General features: G+C 42.8%; 1 protein-coding gene across 1 annotated transcript in view; it reads left to right on the top strand.

Annotated features, from left to right (window-relative positions):
- Window positions 1-16,598, top strand: part of LOC108873897 (semaphorin-6D) — a 146,085-nt gene that overhangs the window by 116,646 nt on the left and 12,841 nt on the right. Inside the window, 2 exon segments of the mRNA XM_051069284.1 lie at window positions 2,211-2,269; window positions 2,467-2,520. Of these exon segments, the coding sequence (XP_050925241.1) occupies window positions 2,211-2,269; window positions 2,467-2,520 (113 nt within the window).

Here is a 16,598-nt window from a genome sequence, read left to right as displayed (position 1 = left end):
AAAAATGTCATAGAAAAGTATGGCATCCAAAATGTGACAAAAATGTCATAGTCATAGTATAGCATGTGGTCAAAAATGTCATAAAAATGTCATAGATAAAGTATGGCATCCAAAATGTGACAAAAATGTCATAGTATAGCATGTGGTCAAAAATGTCATAAAAATGTCATAGAAAAGTATGGCATCCAAAATGTGACAAAAATGTCATAGTATAGCATGTGTCAAAAATGTCATAGAAAAGTATGGCATCCAAAATGTGACAAAAATGTCATAGTATAGCATGTGGTCAAAAATGTGATAAAAATGTCATAGAAAAGTATGCATCAAAATGTGACAAAAATGTCATAGTATAGCATGTGGTCAAAAATGTCATAAAAAATGTCATAGTAAAGTATGGTGTCAAAAATGTGACAAAAATGTCATAGTATAGCATGTGGTCAAAAATGTCATCAAAATGTCATAGTAAAGTATGGCGTCAAAAATGTGACAAAAATGTCATAGTATAGCATGTGGTCAAAAATGTCATCAAAATGTCATAGTAAAGTATGGCATCCAAAATGTGACAAAAATGTCATAGTATAGCATGTGGTCAAAAATGTCATAAAAATGTGATAAAAATGTCACAGTATAGCATGTGGTCCAAAATGTGACAAAAGTGTCATAGTAAAGTATCACTGTGGTCAAAAATGTCATAAAAATGTCATAAAAATATAGTGTAAATGTAAATGTAAAATGTAAATTGGTATCAATAATACAATAATGGTAATAATAGTAATGACAATTAAAATAGTAATTGCAATAGTAGCAGTAAGAAGCAGTGCTAATCATTTCTAAATATAACAGCAGGTGTTGAGTGGAGTTGTAGGAGCAGCAGGAGACTTGTCATCACAGATCAGACTCTACAGCTCCAGAGGCAGAAATACCTGCAGAAAGAGACAGAAGAGGAGAGAGAGACGGAAGAGCACAATACTACAAGAAAGGGAAGATATTGAATAGGATAATAAGAAGGAATCCTTTCACTGGAGTAAATGTTTGAAAGGTTTGAGATCCTCTTCCACCACTAACAGAGACATAACTGACATTTATAACACTAAGGTGGTTTACTGTTTAGCTAACAAGGGACTGACTGCAAGAAAATTTTCACAGCAGTGACTCTGTAAATAAACGCACCATAAATCAGCCCTGGTTTTCATAAAGTCACTGTTCGAGGAGCGTCCGAAACCGGAGAATCTCACAGTTCAGACACAATTACAAGCTTCTTTTTATCATAAAAAATTCAACTTACTTAACATTCTGTTGAACATGTGCGTGTGTTCCATCGATGCTATGCTAGGTTTATTAAGGTTAAAGATAACAGGATTATACTCTTTAATTGAAAGTACATTTATGGCAATGGGGGAAAAACAATAAAGTAGAAGTGATTGGAAATAATGAATGGAAACAGCATTTCTGAAGAATAACATGACTCTGCTCTGTTCATGAAGACAACAGGTGAAGATAAAGGAGGTGTTACGTTTGCTTTGATGAAAGTAGGAATAAAGATGGAATAAAGGTTTGATCTTAATCTGTGACCTGTCAGCTTTAGACGCTGAGCCGAGTGTGAATAACAGAGTCAGCATCCTGCTCCTCGTCTCTGACACGGCTCTTTTACTGCAGTCGTTTTGTGCTGTGCACCAGTAAAAACCTGATTTGTTGCCCCGCTAAAAATTGATTTGAAGGTCAGATGGAAACGTCAGTGGTGACAGAGGCAGAGACAGTAAACAGCAGGGACGCAAACCGAGAGACAGAGACACTGTGAGGAAAGTAAATGGCTTCATTTACTGAGATATACACCACTTCACTTTACTGCTGCTGAAACTCTGTGAGTGTGTGTGTGTGTGTTTCATGGCTGCCTCTTGTCACTATCCGTCTTCTGACTGGACGGGTTTCACCTTCCTTTCCCCTAATTGGAAGGTGGATTTGTTGTCTGTTCCGCCTCTGTCGACCTCCTGAAGTCTAAACTAAATGATGAACTATGTGGCTTAATGTAATTAGCGTTGTCTTGACTAGTTATCTGGTCACCGTGGAGACACATCATCAGATCAATTCCCAGGCGATGGTAACCCACGGCAACTGACATGAGAGGATGCTCTGTGTGAGGATTTTGTTCTTCAATCGATGTTTTATTCTTCTGTTTGTTTAAATTCTTGTCTTTCTCTGTGTGTCTGCAGGGCAGGGTTTGAACAGGATATTGAGGGCGACCACTCGTTTCACCCAGACAGCTGCCACGGTAAGATAAACCTGGCATTTTACAGCCACAATAATGATGATAACAGCTCTAATATGAGGCGGAAACAGTGTCAAAGTCAGTGGATTGTAAAACTACAGCTATAAACTGGACAATAAATAAGATGAATGTGAGGTTTCTGAGGAGGCAGACGTACGCTGAGGAAGAAACTTACTAGGGTTGTGTTGTGTTTTGTGTAGCTGATGTCTTGGCGACGACACGAAACCAGGAGTCTGGAGCCGATTCTGCCTACGGTAAGAAACTCTTCCTCCTCTTATTTCCTGTGTTATTCAAGTTCAGCAGCAGAGACTCATGGAAAAGAGACAGACAGAGTTCTGTGTACAACATAATGTTTAATCCAAAGAGTCCATGGTGGAGGTGACTGAACAGCACCTCTGGACAGGTGAGGTACTACACTTTGTGTATCTAACGGCAGGTTTGAAAGAGAGACAGTTAATGCTAGCTACACGCCTTCTTTTCTATAATACAGGTGTTTGTCTCCACCTGATGAATCTCAGTCCAGTATTCTCTCCTGAGGGAAATCTGTCTCTTTAGCTGCTAAATCCACTATGTTCAGACACATTAACAAACCAAAGCTATGATGCTCCACACAAACACAACTGAGAGGCTTTTACACAAAATACAACAAAGTTACCACTGACATCACAATGTTTACAGTGAGCTTTGTTATTCCTGAGCTGGAAACGTTCCCACACCAAACTTCTCTTTCGATTCCTCCGACAGCTCGAAGGCAGCTCAGTTTAACCAGTTAAACTTTAATAGCGCCTCCTGCTGGTCGCTGCCACACAGTGAAAATCAGTATATTGCTTCAAGACTCATGACAAAACCTCAGTGATACAAACGATTAAATTCCACGTGATCCACAAAATTCTTAGCAATCGATGATCGATCAGCATCTATTAATTAAGTCTGTCCCTCTGTGATTCAGCTGTTCTGGGTTCATCACTACCACAGACTCTTTCGCACTGTCTAAAAGTATTGATTATGGCTTTAACAGCAACACATCTCTGAGCAACGTTGCTCCTCCAGTGTCAGTCAACCGTTGCCATGTGAAACGCCCACTCAGAGTTTACACAAACACGTCTAAAAAGTGATTCTATGACAATGTAGCTGCAGTGCTGTAATAGTTTCCTTACACAGACTCAACTTTGACTTGAAGTAGAAAATCTGAATACTTGTTCCATCACTGTGAGACAGGAGCAGTGGATGTTTTAACTGATCCGACAGCCTGGAGGACGGTAACATACCAGTGAATATCTGTAAAGATAAATAAATTCAGAGATGAGGAGATAAACTTTTTTTGGAGAGACCGAGGAACTTCCTCTGCAGGCTCCATCCCTGCACTAACAAGCCGAAACTCAACCGGAAGAAATTCTGTTATTTCCGCTCGACTGACTCATGTTGATGTACAGTAGCTCGTCTCTCAGTTTGACATCATTACCCTCCACTAGATTACAATCCGGCAGTTCAAAGCGCCCCCTCGCTGAGCTGCCTGCTCTGTATTCATGACTGTGACTCGCCTGCTACCTGACTGTCAGGAGTCCTGCCCGTAAACCAGCCGAGGTTTTATCATTCACACGGCGACATCAGACCCACGCAGTGAATCCCATTAAGTCCCTATAAGCTGCATTACTGTGATTAAAGCCAGAGAGGGGACTGAGAGACAGCAGGACGGAGCAGGAAGAGAGAGCTCGCAGATGTGGTCTACTTGACACGGGCTAAGTTCGTCTATCAGGGGCACTTGAAGTGAACTCAAGTGGCTGCATCACATCAGCCGTAACAATAGCAGTGATGGAGAAGACGACGACGAAGAAGGGAACAGAGCGAATGAGATCAATGATTAGCTGTTCTTCCTCTCAGAGACCGAAATATATCTGAAATTACAGATAATCCAGGTCTGAATGGCGTCTCTTCAGATACAATCACTGGCTCCATTGTCATGTCTTTTATTTCCTGTTTTTTATTCTTTGTTGCCGTTTTTTAGATCCAGCTTCTAAACACTCTGAAGTCCATGGGAGCTTTTTTTTTTTTTTTTTTAAATGGTTTCAGTCCCAGAGTCCTCGGAGCTTAGAGAGTGGCTCGTTTTGTATTCTGTCTCATAAGTTAATTGCATTCACCTGGCATCTAAATGAGGCTCTGTTAGTCGACTAGAATGAGAAGTACCTGTTTAAAAAAAAAAAGACAAGCACAAGGCTCTGAAGCCAAACAGCAGAAGAAATTAGTTAACTGTAGAAAAGTGCAGCTGGCAGATGAATCCATTTAATAAGGAACTTTAAAGCTGCTTGAAACTAAAGATGACTGAACTTCAGCCTCTTTTAGCTCCTTGTTTTGGCGCATTTCCTGACTGGAAACCCACTGTACTTCCTGCTCAGTAACATTTCACTTTGCACACAAACAGCTAGAGCAGCGATGTATTAACATTAACCAGCAGAGTGTTTATATGTCGCTGCTGCAGCCTCTAATTTGCCTCTTTAATCAGTGAAACAGCAGCAGGTCGTGAGTCGACAGAAAGCCTGCAGTCACTTACATACCAGGTTATAAAACAATGACTTCCTGTCTGAATTTTCCCTCCGTAAGTATTACTTAGACAGAGTTACACCTTGCTGTGTGGTGATTAGCCCTGACTGACTGACGTGATTACAGGCGTAGCAGATGTAAAGCAGCAGGAGACTCTGCCGATGCCGGTGGATTAATTTCCATGCTTCCTCAGATTCATCTCTCCACTCGCACTAATTGTGTCGTGATTAACCGTGTCATTTAAGTTTAAGATTTTATTGACGCCTGCAGGGATTACCCAGGGAGTTAATGGCACCATAACACAATAAAAACCCGGCAGCAGCCTTGCTAACATTAGCCACATTCAGTTCATTCTTCACGCTTTCATTGTGAAACTCCAGTTTAAATATGCAGCGATTAAGCCCGGGAGTGAACGGTGGTGGTGCCATTATACAGTAGGACTGACAGCAGGCACTTCCTCCATAATGGCGCCTGAGACATTAACTTCATGGTGTCGGGCAGCCAGGCATGAAGGACTCCGAACACAATGACTGACTGATGTTTTAGCCGCCGTGCGCCTGCATCTATCGGCCACGCTTCGCCAGAGTGACTGTCGTTACTGTAATGACATCGTTTGGCAGGGAACTACTCCCGTAATGACGTTTTTGCTGCAAATTGGTTATTTAATGCACTGTGAGGGAGGCCCCCGTGGGTTTAGTTTTGGCTCTGAATGGACATAAATTGGCCATTATGCTGCAGCGCACTATTACAGGGTAGTTTTCTGTTAGATGAGAGTTGACATTGTGCAGAATGAGTTCTGCAAATGCAAATTATGAAGGTTCTTGGACGACATGACTGCTGTCTGTGAGCTGTCTGTCTGTGACCTTTACATTACTTATTGTAATGTCGGCTGATCCAGGAAATGAAGTTTACGCTGCTGCTGGGCTCGTAAGTGTCAGGCTTAATAATGAGCAATTAAAATGGGTTTCATGTCCTTAAAGTTGACTTCTCAGGAAGTTGAGAGCGTCGGACGGCGAGCTGCTCCTCTGCTGCAGCGGTTTGGGGATTTCTGTCGCCCCCCCGGAGGGAGGCGACGGTCTGACTCACATCACGTTCAACACAACAGATTCTTGTGTTTTTAATGACATGGATGTGAGACTTTGACATTTAAAGGATACTTAACAGCTCAAATAACTGTGTAATTGAAGAGTTAAGCGTCTTATCACTCAACAGCAACCGTCAGCGTGACATTTAAATTAGAATGTGTTCTCCATTTCAAATCAGACGCATCCTCTTCCAAAAGTCATAACTGATTCGTAGAGATGAAACTGATAATCCGTCTTCTCAGGAGAATTCACTAAAATGTCAAACTGCTCCTTTATTACTCAACAGTTACAGTTCTCTCCTCTGCTAACACCATGTCCTGGTCTCATACTATCACTCCACGAGCGTCTTATAATCAGAGTCGTTCTATAGTTGGACCTGTACAGCGTATCATATCCAGAGAGGTAGTGGCAATCGGTGTCTTGTTCAGGGGAACGTTCTTACGAATCTTAACCGATGTAGAAAATGTGAGAGAGCACACACATGAGGACAGATAGCGCTAGATTTCAGACCAGCAACCAGAGTCTGGACTCTCAAAACTCAAAATCTCATGCTGTCAAACAAGACTTTAGATGAAACAAACATGGCGGACGGTGACGTCTCTTGTTTGTTGTGCCTCCGTCTTCAGTCAGGTAAAATCAGTCTGAATACACCTCACACCACAGGAGAATCTGACAAGATCATCTTTACAACCATCAGATAACTGCTGGCTTCAGCCCGACTATCTTTTACCGGATGAAGCTGCAGCTGCTGCAGGTATCGAACCGTCAACCCTGCAGCGTGCCATCTGCTCTGAGGTCACATTCACATCACCATGGCAACCCTCCCAGCTATCACTCCCAGCATGCCGCGCTCAGAGCTCAGAACTCAGGACACACAAACACACACGCACACACACCTTCCATCTTTCCTGTAGTTCAAAGGAGCCTGGGAAGTTGTTGTTATACTGAGCAGCCAAACACACACACACACACACACACTGCTTCCACCTACACACACACACACACACGCACACACACACACATACACACACCCCAAAGCTGCATCTCCTCCCTGCTGCATGCCTGAGACCTTGAGATTCAGTGTTGATGACCGAGCAGAAATGTCAGCTCTGAGGCAGCGTGGTGTGTGTGTGTGTGTGTGTGTGTGTGTGTGTGTGTGTGTGTGGATGGGTAAAAACATGAGCTGCATTCACAAGTGTGTATCTAAGTGAAAAGAGGCTGCGGCTCAGTGAAGGAGGTCAGGACGTCTCCATTAGATTCTCTGCTGGAGAAAGAAGAAGAAGAAAAAAGAGGATGTGAGTGTCTCTTTCACCTCGGTCAGCCCTAAAGAGCTGTGTCTCTAAAATGCCACATATCCATATTAAAAAAGTCTCTGCCCATTGAGTACGGCTGCAGATGAAACCTCTGCACCTTATGGGTTGTACCTGAATGATGTTTGCAGTATGGTATTTCAAAAACAAGATATGAGAGCTGGTGAGAGAATTAAGCTTCACTATGACTGGATGTCTGGTGGGGTTTCAACATGACCTGCTCTGGCCAGTGATTTTAATCATCATCCAGAGGGTTTGTGGGTGTTCTGTCACCCCGGACTCAGTAATAATTGCAGCCACAGTGAACTCCTGTTTTTCTGTGAACCCGCTGCTCTTTATCAAAGAGTAAGATATTTTTTTTTGTGCAGCAGCTCCTGTAAAAAGTCCTGTTTTTGTCAATGGAGTCTGGTAGTGATATATAGTGATGTGTCTGGTTAAACAAAAAGGATCTTACTCTTTAATAAAAAGGGAACATGGGAAAAGAAGACCCAGGTTCAGAAATACTCCTGTTATATTCCATATGAGTGTGTTGCTGAATGTGTGATGAGATGTTTAAACAAGTTTGTTAGAGCTGCCCCTTAAATGTTGACTACTTGATGCATCATCCTGATTCGACCCAGTTCACATACAGAGCACTGCAGGAGCAACAGTAAACTTTACAACCACATCTGGTCTGAAAATGACTGCACCACAAACTGTGATGGAGGTAGAGCTCCGGTGTCAGGGGAGTTCTACCTGCTGAAAGCTGCATGGCCATCACAGGAATGTGTGGAAACTACCAGAGTTACAGCAAGTTAAAACAGACTGACAGAGTCAGCAGCCCGACAGGAGAGACATGGAGGATTAATAACAGAGCTGTGAACAAGTCATCAGCCTTATGTCAGCAGTTTCTGCTGTTTACAGTTTGTAGGAAAATTACTGTCACTGCTGCAGTTACACGACTCTGCAGAGGACTTTTAATTTGAAACGACAGTCAGAGAGACAGCAGTAATACCAAAGTCGCATTGAACACCCAAATCTGAGTTGACTGAGAAAACTCTTGGTCAGGTATGGCCCTAGAGTCTGTGATGGTTCTGGGTTCAGCTGAGAGTTGAGTGGGAGATTTGCTGCCTGAAATCAGTGATGATTTCCTGACTTTTAGATGTGTCGAACAGGAGAATTTTGTTGTGGCGCCGAGCGACGAAGCAGCTCCAGCTTTTGTTGAAGCAGCAGCAGCAGGTTGTCTGGTCATGTTACCAACCAGAGGGATTGTTGCTGTGTTAAGGAGGAAGATGTTAACAAACACAGTCTTTATCTCTGTTGTAGAAATCAACAAGCTCACTTTCAGCTCTCCAGTCTCCACAAGAGACGATATCCTAATTACAGTGTGTGTACAACAGAGTGACGAAGAGTGTGATTATACTGTACGAGTGTTTCTGATGTGCTTCCTCACACCAGAACAAAAACAAAGAGTGTGTGTGTGCACATCGAGGAAAAGTGTTGTTAAGTGTGTGTGATCACGTGCTTGGCAAGAGATTTTGTGTCTTTGTGTTAGTGTGTGTTACTGTGTGTGAGCAGGCAAAAGAGCCATCATAACACGTTAAAGTGTTTTTTAATGAGCTGGAACTTTTACAAATGGACCGAGTGTGTCGCGTGGCTCATGCTGAACAGGCAGGGATGAAGGGTGTGAGGACGCAGCCAGAAGCAGTTGTATTGGCGCTAATTATCTTCATCTTCTCTCCTGCACCCAGCAAAATGAGGCGAAAGAATAGAAAGCAGCTTCACTGGATGAATTCCAGGAAGCATCTGGACTGTGTCAAGTGGAGATGCTGATATTTTGGGGGATTTATACGATTATAGCGACAAATATCAGAAGAGAGTCGCTGTGATGCTCTTACATTACCAGGAGTTCTACCAGTAATTCATATGATCTACTGGGTTTTTGCAAATCCCACTAGTTGTACACATTTTAGTCTCAAATCTCAGATTGCAATATAATTCATGTCAATTAAGATGAAAAGCTCAGGGCATACTCTTTATATTATTTACAGAGATCCAATCATTCTCACCCTGAGCAGCTCTTGGCGACAGTGGAGAATCTCGAGTAGAACCAGACTCAGAGTGGGTGAGTCTGTCTCGACCGGTGGGTTTGAGAGAAAGGATCATGAGTGAGCAGGATCTTGGTGGCAGCAGAAGGCTTGTGATCACAGATCCAGATTTTACAGCTCCAGAGGTAGAAATACCTGTAGAGAGCACAATCCTACAGGAGAGAGAAGATGTCAGGTTAGTGACATGTATTTATGGGATATGGACAGATAGAGAAGGAGAGATAAGGTCAGTGCATCATGGGAAATCCCCCGGCAGTCTAGGCCTATAGCAAAATGACAAAGGGATGGTTCATGTCTGATCCAACTCTGGCTATAAACTTTATCAAAGAGGAAAGTTTTAAATCCACTCTTAAAAGTGCAGAGGGTGTTTCTGCCTGGACCCAAACTGGAAAAAGGTTCCACAGTAGAGGAGCCCGATAGCTGAAGGTTCTGCCTCTAGAACCAGAACCAGTGAACTGCATTCTGGGAGAACAGAGTTCTAGCGAGATAATAGGGATGTACATAAGTTCTACTGGTAGTTTATTGGTTCTGCCTGTGGGTTACAAGTTCTACAAGTTTACAAAGACTAGTTTACATGTTCTACCAGTAGTGTAAAAATTCTACCAGGAGGTACCCATAGATTCTAGCTATGGTTTATGGGTTTTACTGCTGGTTTACAAGTTTTACTAGTATTATTAAGGCTCTGTCAGTAGTTGATTAGTATTATCAGTAGTTCATAGGTCTGCTCATCCAATCAAAGTCAATCTTGGCGGGTGTGTTGCTGAAGACAAAGGGAGGTGCGGTGTCGACTTTGACGTCTTTTGAGTGAGTGGTTCTGGAAAAGGTCCAAACATTGCTTTTCTAGACGTCACTTGATGTGAAGTGAAAGGTGGAACTACACTAAGAGGGCAGTGCAGCATCCGGACAGTTTACATGTCAGGGTTTTGAGGAAGGCGTAACCCAACTGCTACAGAAATCAGCACCAACCAACACCACACCAGTGCTGGTAATACTGGTCATACTGGTGCTGTAACGGTGATGGCAGTCATCAGGTTCACCTATGTGTGTGTGTGCGTGTAAGAACATTTTCTCTGCCGTCTCTTTACTGACCTCACCTCATCAGTCTTGATTGAACTCAGCCAATCAAGAGTCTGCATCGCCTCTGCCACACACAAAGACACACACACACACACACACACACACGCAGCGAGACGCCCACATTGATTGACCCGGTCGATAAAAACACAATATGGAGCTCAGTGGGAATCAATCAACAACAAGGAAGCACACAGTCGGAGGCGTTTCACCCTATCAGATACCTGTGTGTGTCTGTCTTTGTGTGTTTGTGTGTGTGTGGGGGGGTGTGTACGAGAGAGAGAGAGAAGGTAGTTACCTCTACATACAGATTATGTGTGTGAGTGAACGAATCTGTTGCTGAATTTAAATGGTTTGGAAGCAACAGCTACTGGACAAGACTGAAATCACACAGAGACATACAATAAGACATCACAGGCCTTAATCCAGGACAGAGAGGAGGGTGAGTTAACAGACCTCGGTAAACATGGCTGTGTAGTGAACACTGAGTCAGAGATGGAGACAGGGAGAAACTGTTTGTCCGTTCTAACAAAGCCATCTGATCTGATGCCAATCCAACAAGAAACAGTCTTGTTCTGTGGTGTCTTGAGCTGAATGCTCAACAACAAAGAATGGATCAAAAGAAGCAGAAAAAAATGGAAATAGATTGCCATTTCAACAGAAGCAGAAAGAGTGAAGAAGCTTTTGTATCTTTGCTTCTCTCTGACGCCAACATCTAAAAATAATCAAACTTTCTCAGAGTCAATCAGAGGCAGGTGGAAAACTCTCCTGCTATCACTGCAGTAATAACAGACTCTATTTTACTGTGACACACGTCTAAAGTCAAGTCAATTTTATTTATATAGCACCAGTTCACAACGGAAATTATCTCGAGGCACTGTACATATAGAGCAGGTCTAGACCATACTCTTTATCTTACTGAGAGACCCAGCAGATCCACCATGAGCAAAACAAAGTGAAATGCTGATGACAGAAATACAGAACGTGCTGATTTGATTTATCTGATCAGGGGAGTCGTAGCTGCAGCTGAACACTGAGACCCCCTGCCTCATACTGTGTAGGTCAAAACAAAGATGTTCAAACTTCCCTAAAATTAAAAACTCTAATTAGTTTTAAATCAAAATTACATGACAGTTTAATTATATTCTTTTTTGTAACTTAGAATATAAGTGTATTAAGTACCTCTAACTCCAAAATGCTAACTATACAAATAGTGACATTAATAAAAACAGCTTAACGAGGACAATTTAAATGTAAGTCGCTCTTTATCACGTAACCATGACGTATTAACCAAACAACAGCTGTAAAAATTAGACAATATGGACAAAATCCTGTCACAGTTCCCAAAACTTCACCTGGTAATGCTTCTTTATGGTTCTAATTCCTGACCTGGCACTTTACACACTGATGCCACAAATAAAAAAATCCAGTACTGCCATAAACTGTTTTGCTCATAAAAGTCTGAAAAATGAAAATATATTAAGGCATCTACCTCAGCGGAAGCATTATGGGAAAAATATCTGGATATAAAGTGGGAACAATCTTCCAAACTTCACGTCTAACAGAACACTAGAAATATAATACACTGTTTCAAAAACAGTGGTTTCCAATAAGAATGTATGAGATAACACATATCTTTAAAGGCTGAGTTGTTTCTCACACTGAGGCTGAAAGCAGCTCTGACATTCACCAAACATTCCAGATAATTCCTGTCCATATTCTGAATGTTTTTTACAGAGGGGTTTGTTCATGTATTGATTTATAGAATATTTTTGTATTTTCTGATTTATATTATGTGGTGAAAAGAGAGATCTAAAATTCTGTCTTTGACTCTAATATATCAACAAAATGAAACCAGAATTTTGAACGTGGATTTATCCATTATTCAGATTTCTGTTCTGGAGATGTAAGCTGCACAGAGGTTACTGAGCGGAGGGATACACTGTTGTTCAACAACAAGTAGTCCCAGCTTTTGACCCCCCTGGAACCCACAAACTGTAGTTTTAACCTTTCTCTGTGGTCACACATTAAACAAACAAAACTAAATATAAAGCTGCATTAAATGTAGCGTCTTGGCGACTGTACAGAAAATGTTGCAGTTAAACAGTTCACATTATCACCATTAGTAATAAAAAGCTCTTGTTCTGTTTCCCACAGCAACAGTTGTTGTGTTTTTTTTTCTTTAAAGCCCAAAGAGAACATTTTACTCATCCTTAAACTCTCTTTCTCTCTGAACCAACAGAACAAAACCACTATGAAGTTAAGTGAATTTCCAGCTCAGAGTGTGTTTAATGCTTTTTCCCTCAGCTCCCATTATGTGCATCTGACTAAATGGTGGCTTTTAAACCTAAAGTAAAAGTCTGCTACAGGCGTATAGAGGATTACACACAAACACACAAGCAGAGACGAGGAGGCGTTAACACCACAACCATATTCATTATGATCACCATAATACCTCAGAAATCTTAATCATATATTAACAGTATTAGTATTACCGGGACATTGGCAGAGGATCCTTTGGGTCCTGGGGGTTGCAGGGTGGAGATACTGGATCAGATTGGGGATTTTGGGAGTTTGGAGGCCAGGTCAACACCCTAGGCTCTTTGTTGTGTTCCTCCAGACATTTGTGAGCAGGCTTGGTCGTGTAGTGGGTTTGTCTTCCTGCTGGGGGAGGCCCCTGCCATTGGGGAGTGTTGCTGCCAGCGGGGGTGTGTTTGGTCTAAAGCAATGTTCAGGTGGGTGGTACGTGTCAAAGTAACATCCATATGAATGTTGTGTCCACTTACATCAGAAGTCAGAACTGAGGTGATGCTGAGAAATGATAAAAACATGGATGCTCACCGAAAAGTCTTTGTTGTTGTTGCTCTGTCGGAGAATCAGACCAAATCTGCTCCACCTGAAGAACACCTGAGGAGAAGCAGAAAATATTTCACTGAGTAAAAACATTTTGATTCTGTTACTGAAACACAAAACTGACTTAATGTGAAACAAACTGCTAGCAGCCATCTTGAATTCTTATGTCGGGGTTGGTGGAGTTGCTCCGACTTTCTGAGTTGGAAATTCGACTTCAGGGGGCGTTCCAGTTGAAACTCTGAGTACAACTGGAACACAGCATTACTTACTGGTCATGAGTCTGAGATTTCCACTCATCCACTTTCTGTTTCTCTGTCAACATCCTCACTTCTACCATGACGTCCACACTGAGAATACAGAACTAGCTTCTGACTTCTGAGTACAATTTGAACACACCATAATGTCAGGACGAGAGCAATATCTGTTTTGTTTAATCAGAAACAGCACTACATATCACCACCAGACTCCATTGACAAAAACAGGAATTTTACTGAACAGAACACAGGAGCTGCTGGAATACCACTGCCTCCATCTGTCAGTTTGTGTTAGAAAAACGTCTGGGTCTCAGAAAAGGAAGTGTGCAAACAGCTTCACTTACCTGCTGCTGAAGCTGAATCTGACCCAGTTTGCTGTAAGATGAGAGAATAAACACTTTTATTAATATACAAACACACCGATAACAACAGCAAGAAAACAGCCATTAAAAGGTCGAGTGAACAGTCCATTAACGCCACTGAGGGAGCGTTTAGTGGAGCCTCCCTTCACATCAACATTATCATCATCATCATCATTACCACCACATCAGGGCTTAATGTGGAGCTTAATCGCACTAACTGGCGTAACACACAAACCTTCTTCCGGTGGGAACATGATGAGTTCCCAGTCAGACTGACTGCTGCAGAGAGCCTGACTTTCAAACAGCCTGAAACTCCTCGAATCAACAGAGAACTTTCGTCTTTGTCCTTTGGTGTGAGGACTGTGGTTCAGACATCTGTTTTCCTGCAGTAATTACACACCTGACCGTCACCTGTAGGAGGAGCTCTGTCTGAGATCAGGTGTCCTTCTCAAGGTTTCCTCCTTTCCTTTTCTTCTTAATGAGGATTCTTAACATTCTTAACAGACATGTTTGATGTAAAACCTTGGAGATAAATAAACCTGACTGGCACCGAGCATCTGCTGTGCTGAGGCGTCCTTGGGCAAGAGAATGTAGCGGTGACAGTAACATAAGCTCACCGGCCACTTTATCAGGTACACCTGTTCAGCTGCTCGTTAATGTGAATATCTATCGATCACGTGGCAGCAACTCAATGCATTTAGGATTTCAGAAACTGCTGATTCGAGCAGATAGCAGGGCTACAGTTACTCAGATAACCACTTGTCGAACCTTGAAGCAGATGGTCTGCAGCAGCAGAGGACCAGAACAGGAAACTGAGGCCACAGTTCACACAGACTCACACTGGACAATAGAAGAAAGAAAAAGGTCTGATCTAATGAGTCTGGATTTCTGCTGCCACTTTCAGATGGTAGGGTCAGAGTTTGGTGTAATCAACATGAAGGCATGGATCCATCCTGCCTTGTATCAATGGTTCAGGCTGGTTTCTTGAACATGACGATGAGTTCACTGAACTCAAACAACCAGTCACCAGATCTCAGTCCAACAGATCTGCACCTTTGGGATGTGGTGTGCGTCAGTTCTGTAGGTAAAAGGGGAGAGGCATGTTTTTGTCTTTGATCGGATCGTTTTTGTTCAGATGTGTTGATTACGACTCTCGTGATTCTCAGTTTACTCCCTGAAATAATTGGTGTCGACAAAACACGTCAGCTGAGAAGAGAACGCTGTTTTCAGAAACTCCAAAACTCGGAGGAGGAAGACTTCACAATCCCGCCTACGCCATTTGATTGACAGATGGTGTCTGGGAGGTGGAGTGTACAGACACACACACAGGTGAGGAAGCACCTGGAGACGGAGTAAAAATATAAAAAGCGACAGCGTGGTGAGGAGGTGAAGAGCGAGCAGCGATTTCCAGCCTGTTGGTTCACCTGCTGCAGAGAAACACCTTCATTCTTATTCTCTTCACACACACACACACACACCTGCACATGGCTGCAGTGTGTGTCAGGTGTGTGTTGTCTGACCTTTAAAGTGAGGGGGGGGTAGTGTGTGTTACCAGCATTTTCAGTGGTGCAGCGAAAAAGTCAAACTTGACATGGTCTCTCCTTTTTCTTAACACACACACACACACACTCTTTCATTTTCATTTCTAACATTTCTCTCTCTCTCTCTCCCTTAATCCATGTCTGTCATTCCTCTCTCTCTCCATCTCACTGTCATTTCTTTTCTCTCTCGCCCGCCTCGCCGCTCCCTCTCGCTGCTCATACAGACTCTGTCACTGGTGTCTGGTTTCATGTGAATACCAATGGATCTTGTGGAGAACGAGTGGGCGAGAGAGCAGCGGAGAGCAGGAGGGAGGGAGAGAGAGAGAGAGAGAGAGAGAGAGCGAGAGCATGCTAATAGGGTCGAAGTTTCTGGAGCTTGACTTCAGTGTTTGGAGCGTCTGCCTCGGCCTTAAAGCCACAGTTCACTCAGAGAAGGTCTGTGTCAGGGTTTGATCATGTATGAATTATACTGTATATACTCTGCTACGTCCTGTGCAGTAAAACAGAAAGATGTATGAGTGACAACAGAGAGAGAGAGGGTGGAGGAGGACGAGTTGTTTTCATCTCAGACTCTCTCAGCATCTGTCACCGGTTCAAACGTCTAAAAGGACCGGAGGTTGTGTTTACTTGACGTGATGTTTTAGACTGTTTGGCACATGTAGGTCTGGAGAAATGATTTGTTGTTGCATGTAGGGGGATTAATGAACAGGAGGTGTTTCAGCCATGTTTTCCAGTCGTCTGTCTCACGCTCGTCTGACAGAACAAACAGCTTCTGTTTGAATCGGTCCAGCCGTCCACACAGGCACCAAACAGCTCGACTCACTCGTGCTACAAGTGAAAGCTGAAGCGTATTTTACACAATGATCATTCATTTTACATTCAGAAATACAGCCACAATATCTGAAAGCATCCAGGCCTACCTGAGCCCAGGTGAGTCCGACCCGTGTCCTGCTCTCCACCTGGGTTGGGGAAGGCGGGCTCTGCATCCTCTGGTGCGTCCAATCAAATGCTGAGAGTAACAGGTACGCTGACTGTGCATCATGACGAGATAACTCAGATATTTTTAAACCCGGACTTTATTTTACAGGTTTTTTGGGTGTGAATGATCGATAGAGACAAGAACATTTGGAGTCAGTGCAGTATTGATCAAGAACCAACAGCTGCTGCAGTGTGATCCAATGGACAATGGTCCACATCAATGTACATTAAGTTGTTTTTCCACCGACAG

The sequence above is a fragment of the Lates calcarifer genome, linkage group LG3, assembly GCF_001640805.2.
Source record: "Lates calcarifer isolate ASB-BC8 linkage group LG3, TLL_Latcal_v3, whole genome shotgun sequence".
Lineage (NCBI taxonomy): Eukaryota > Metazoa > Chordata > Actinopteri > Centropomidae > Lates > Lates calcarifer.
Note: the sequence above shows the minus strand (reverse complement) of the source record. Positions and strands in the feature narration are given on the sequence as shown.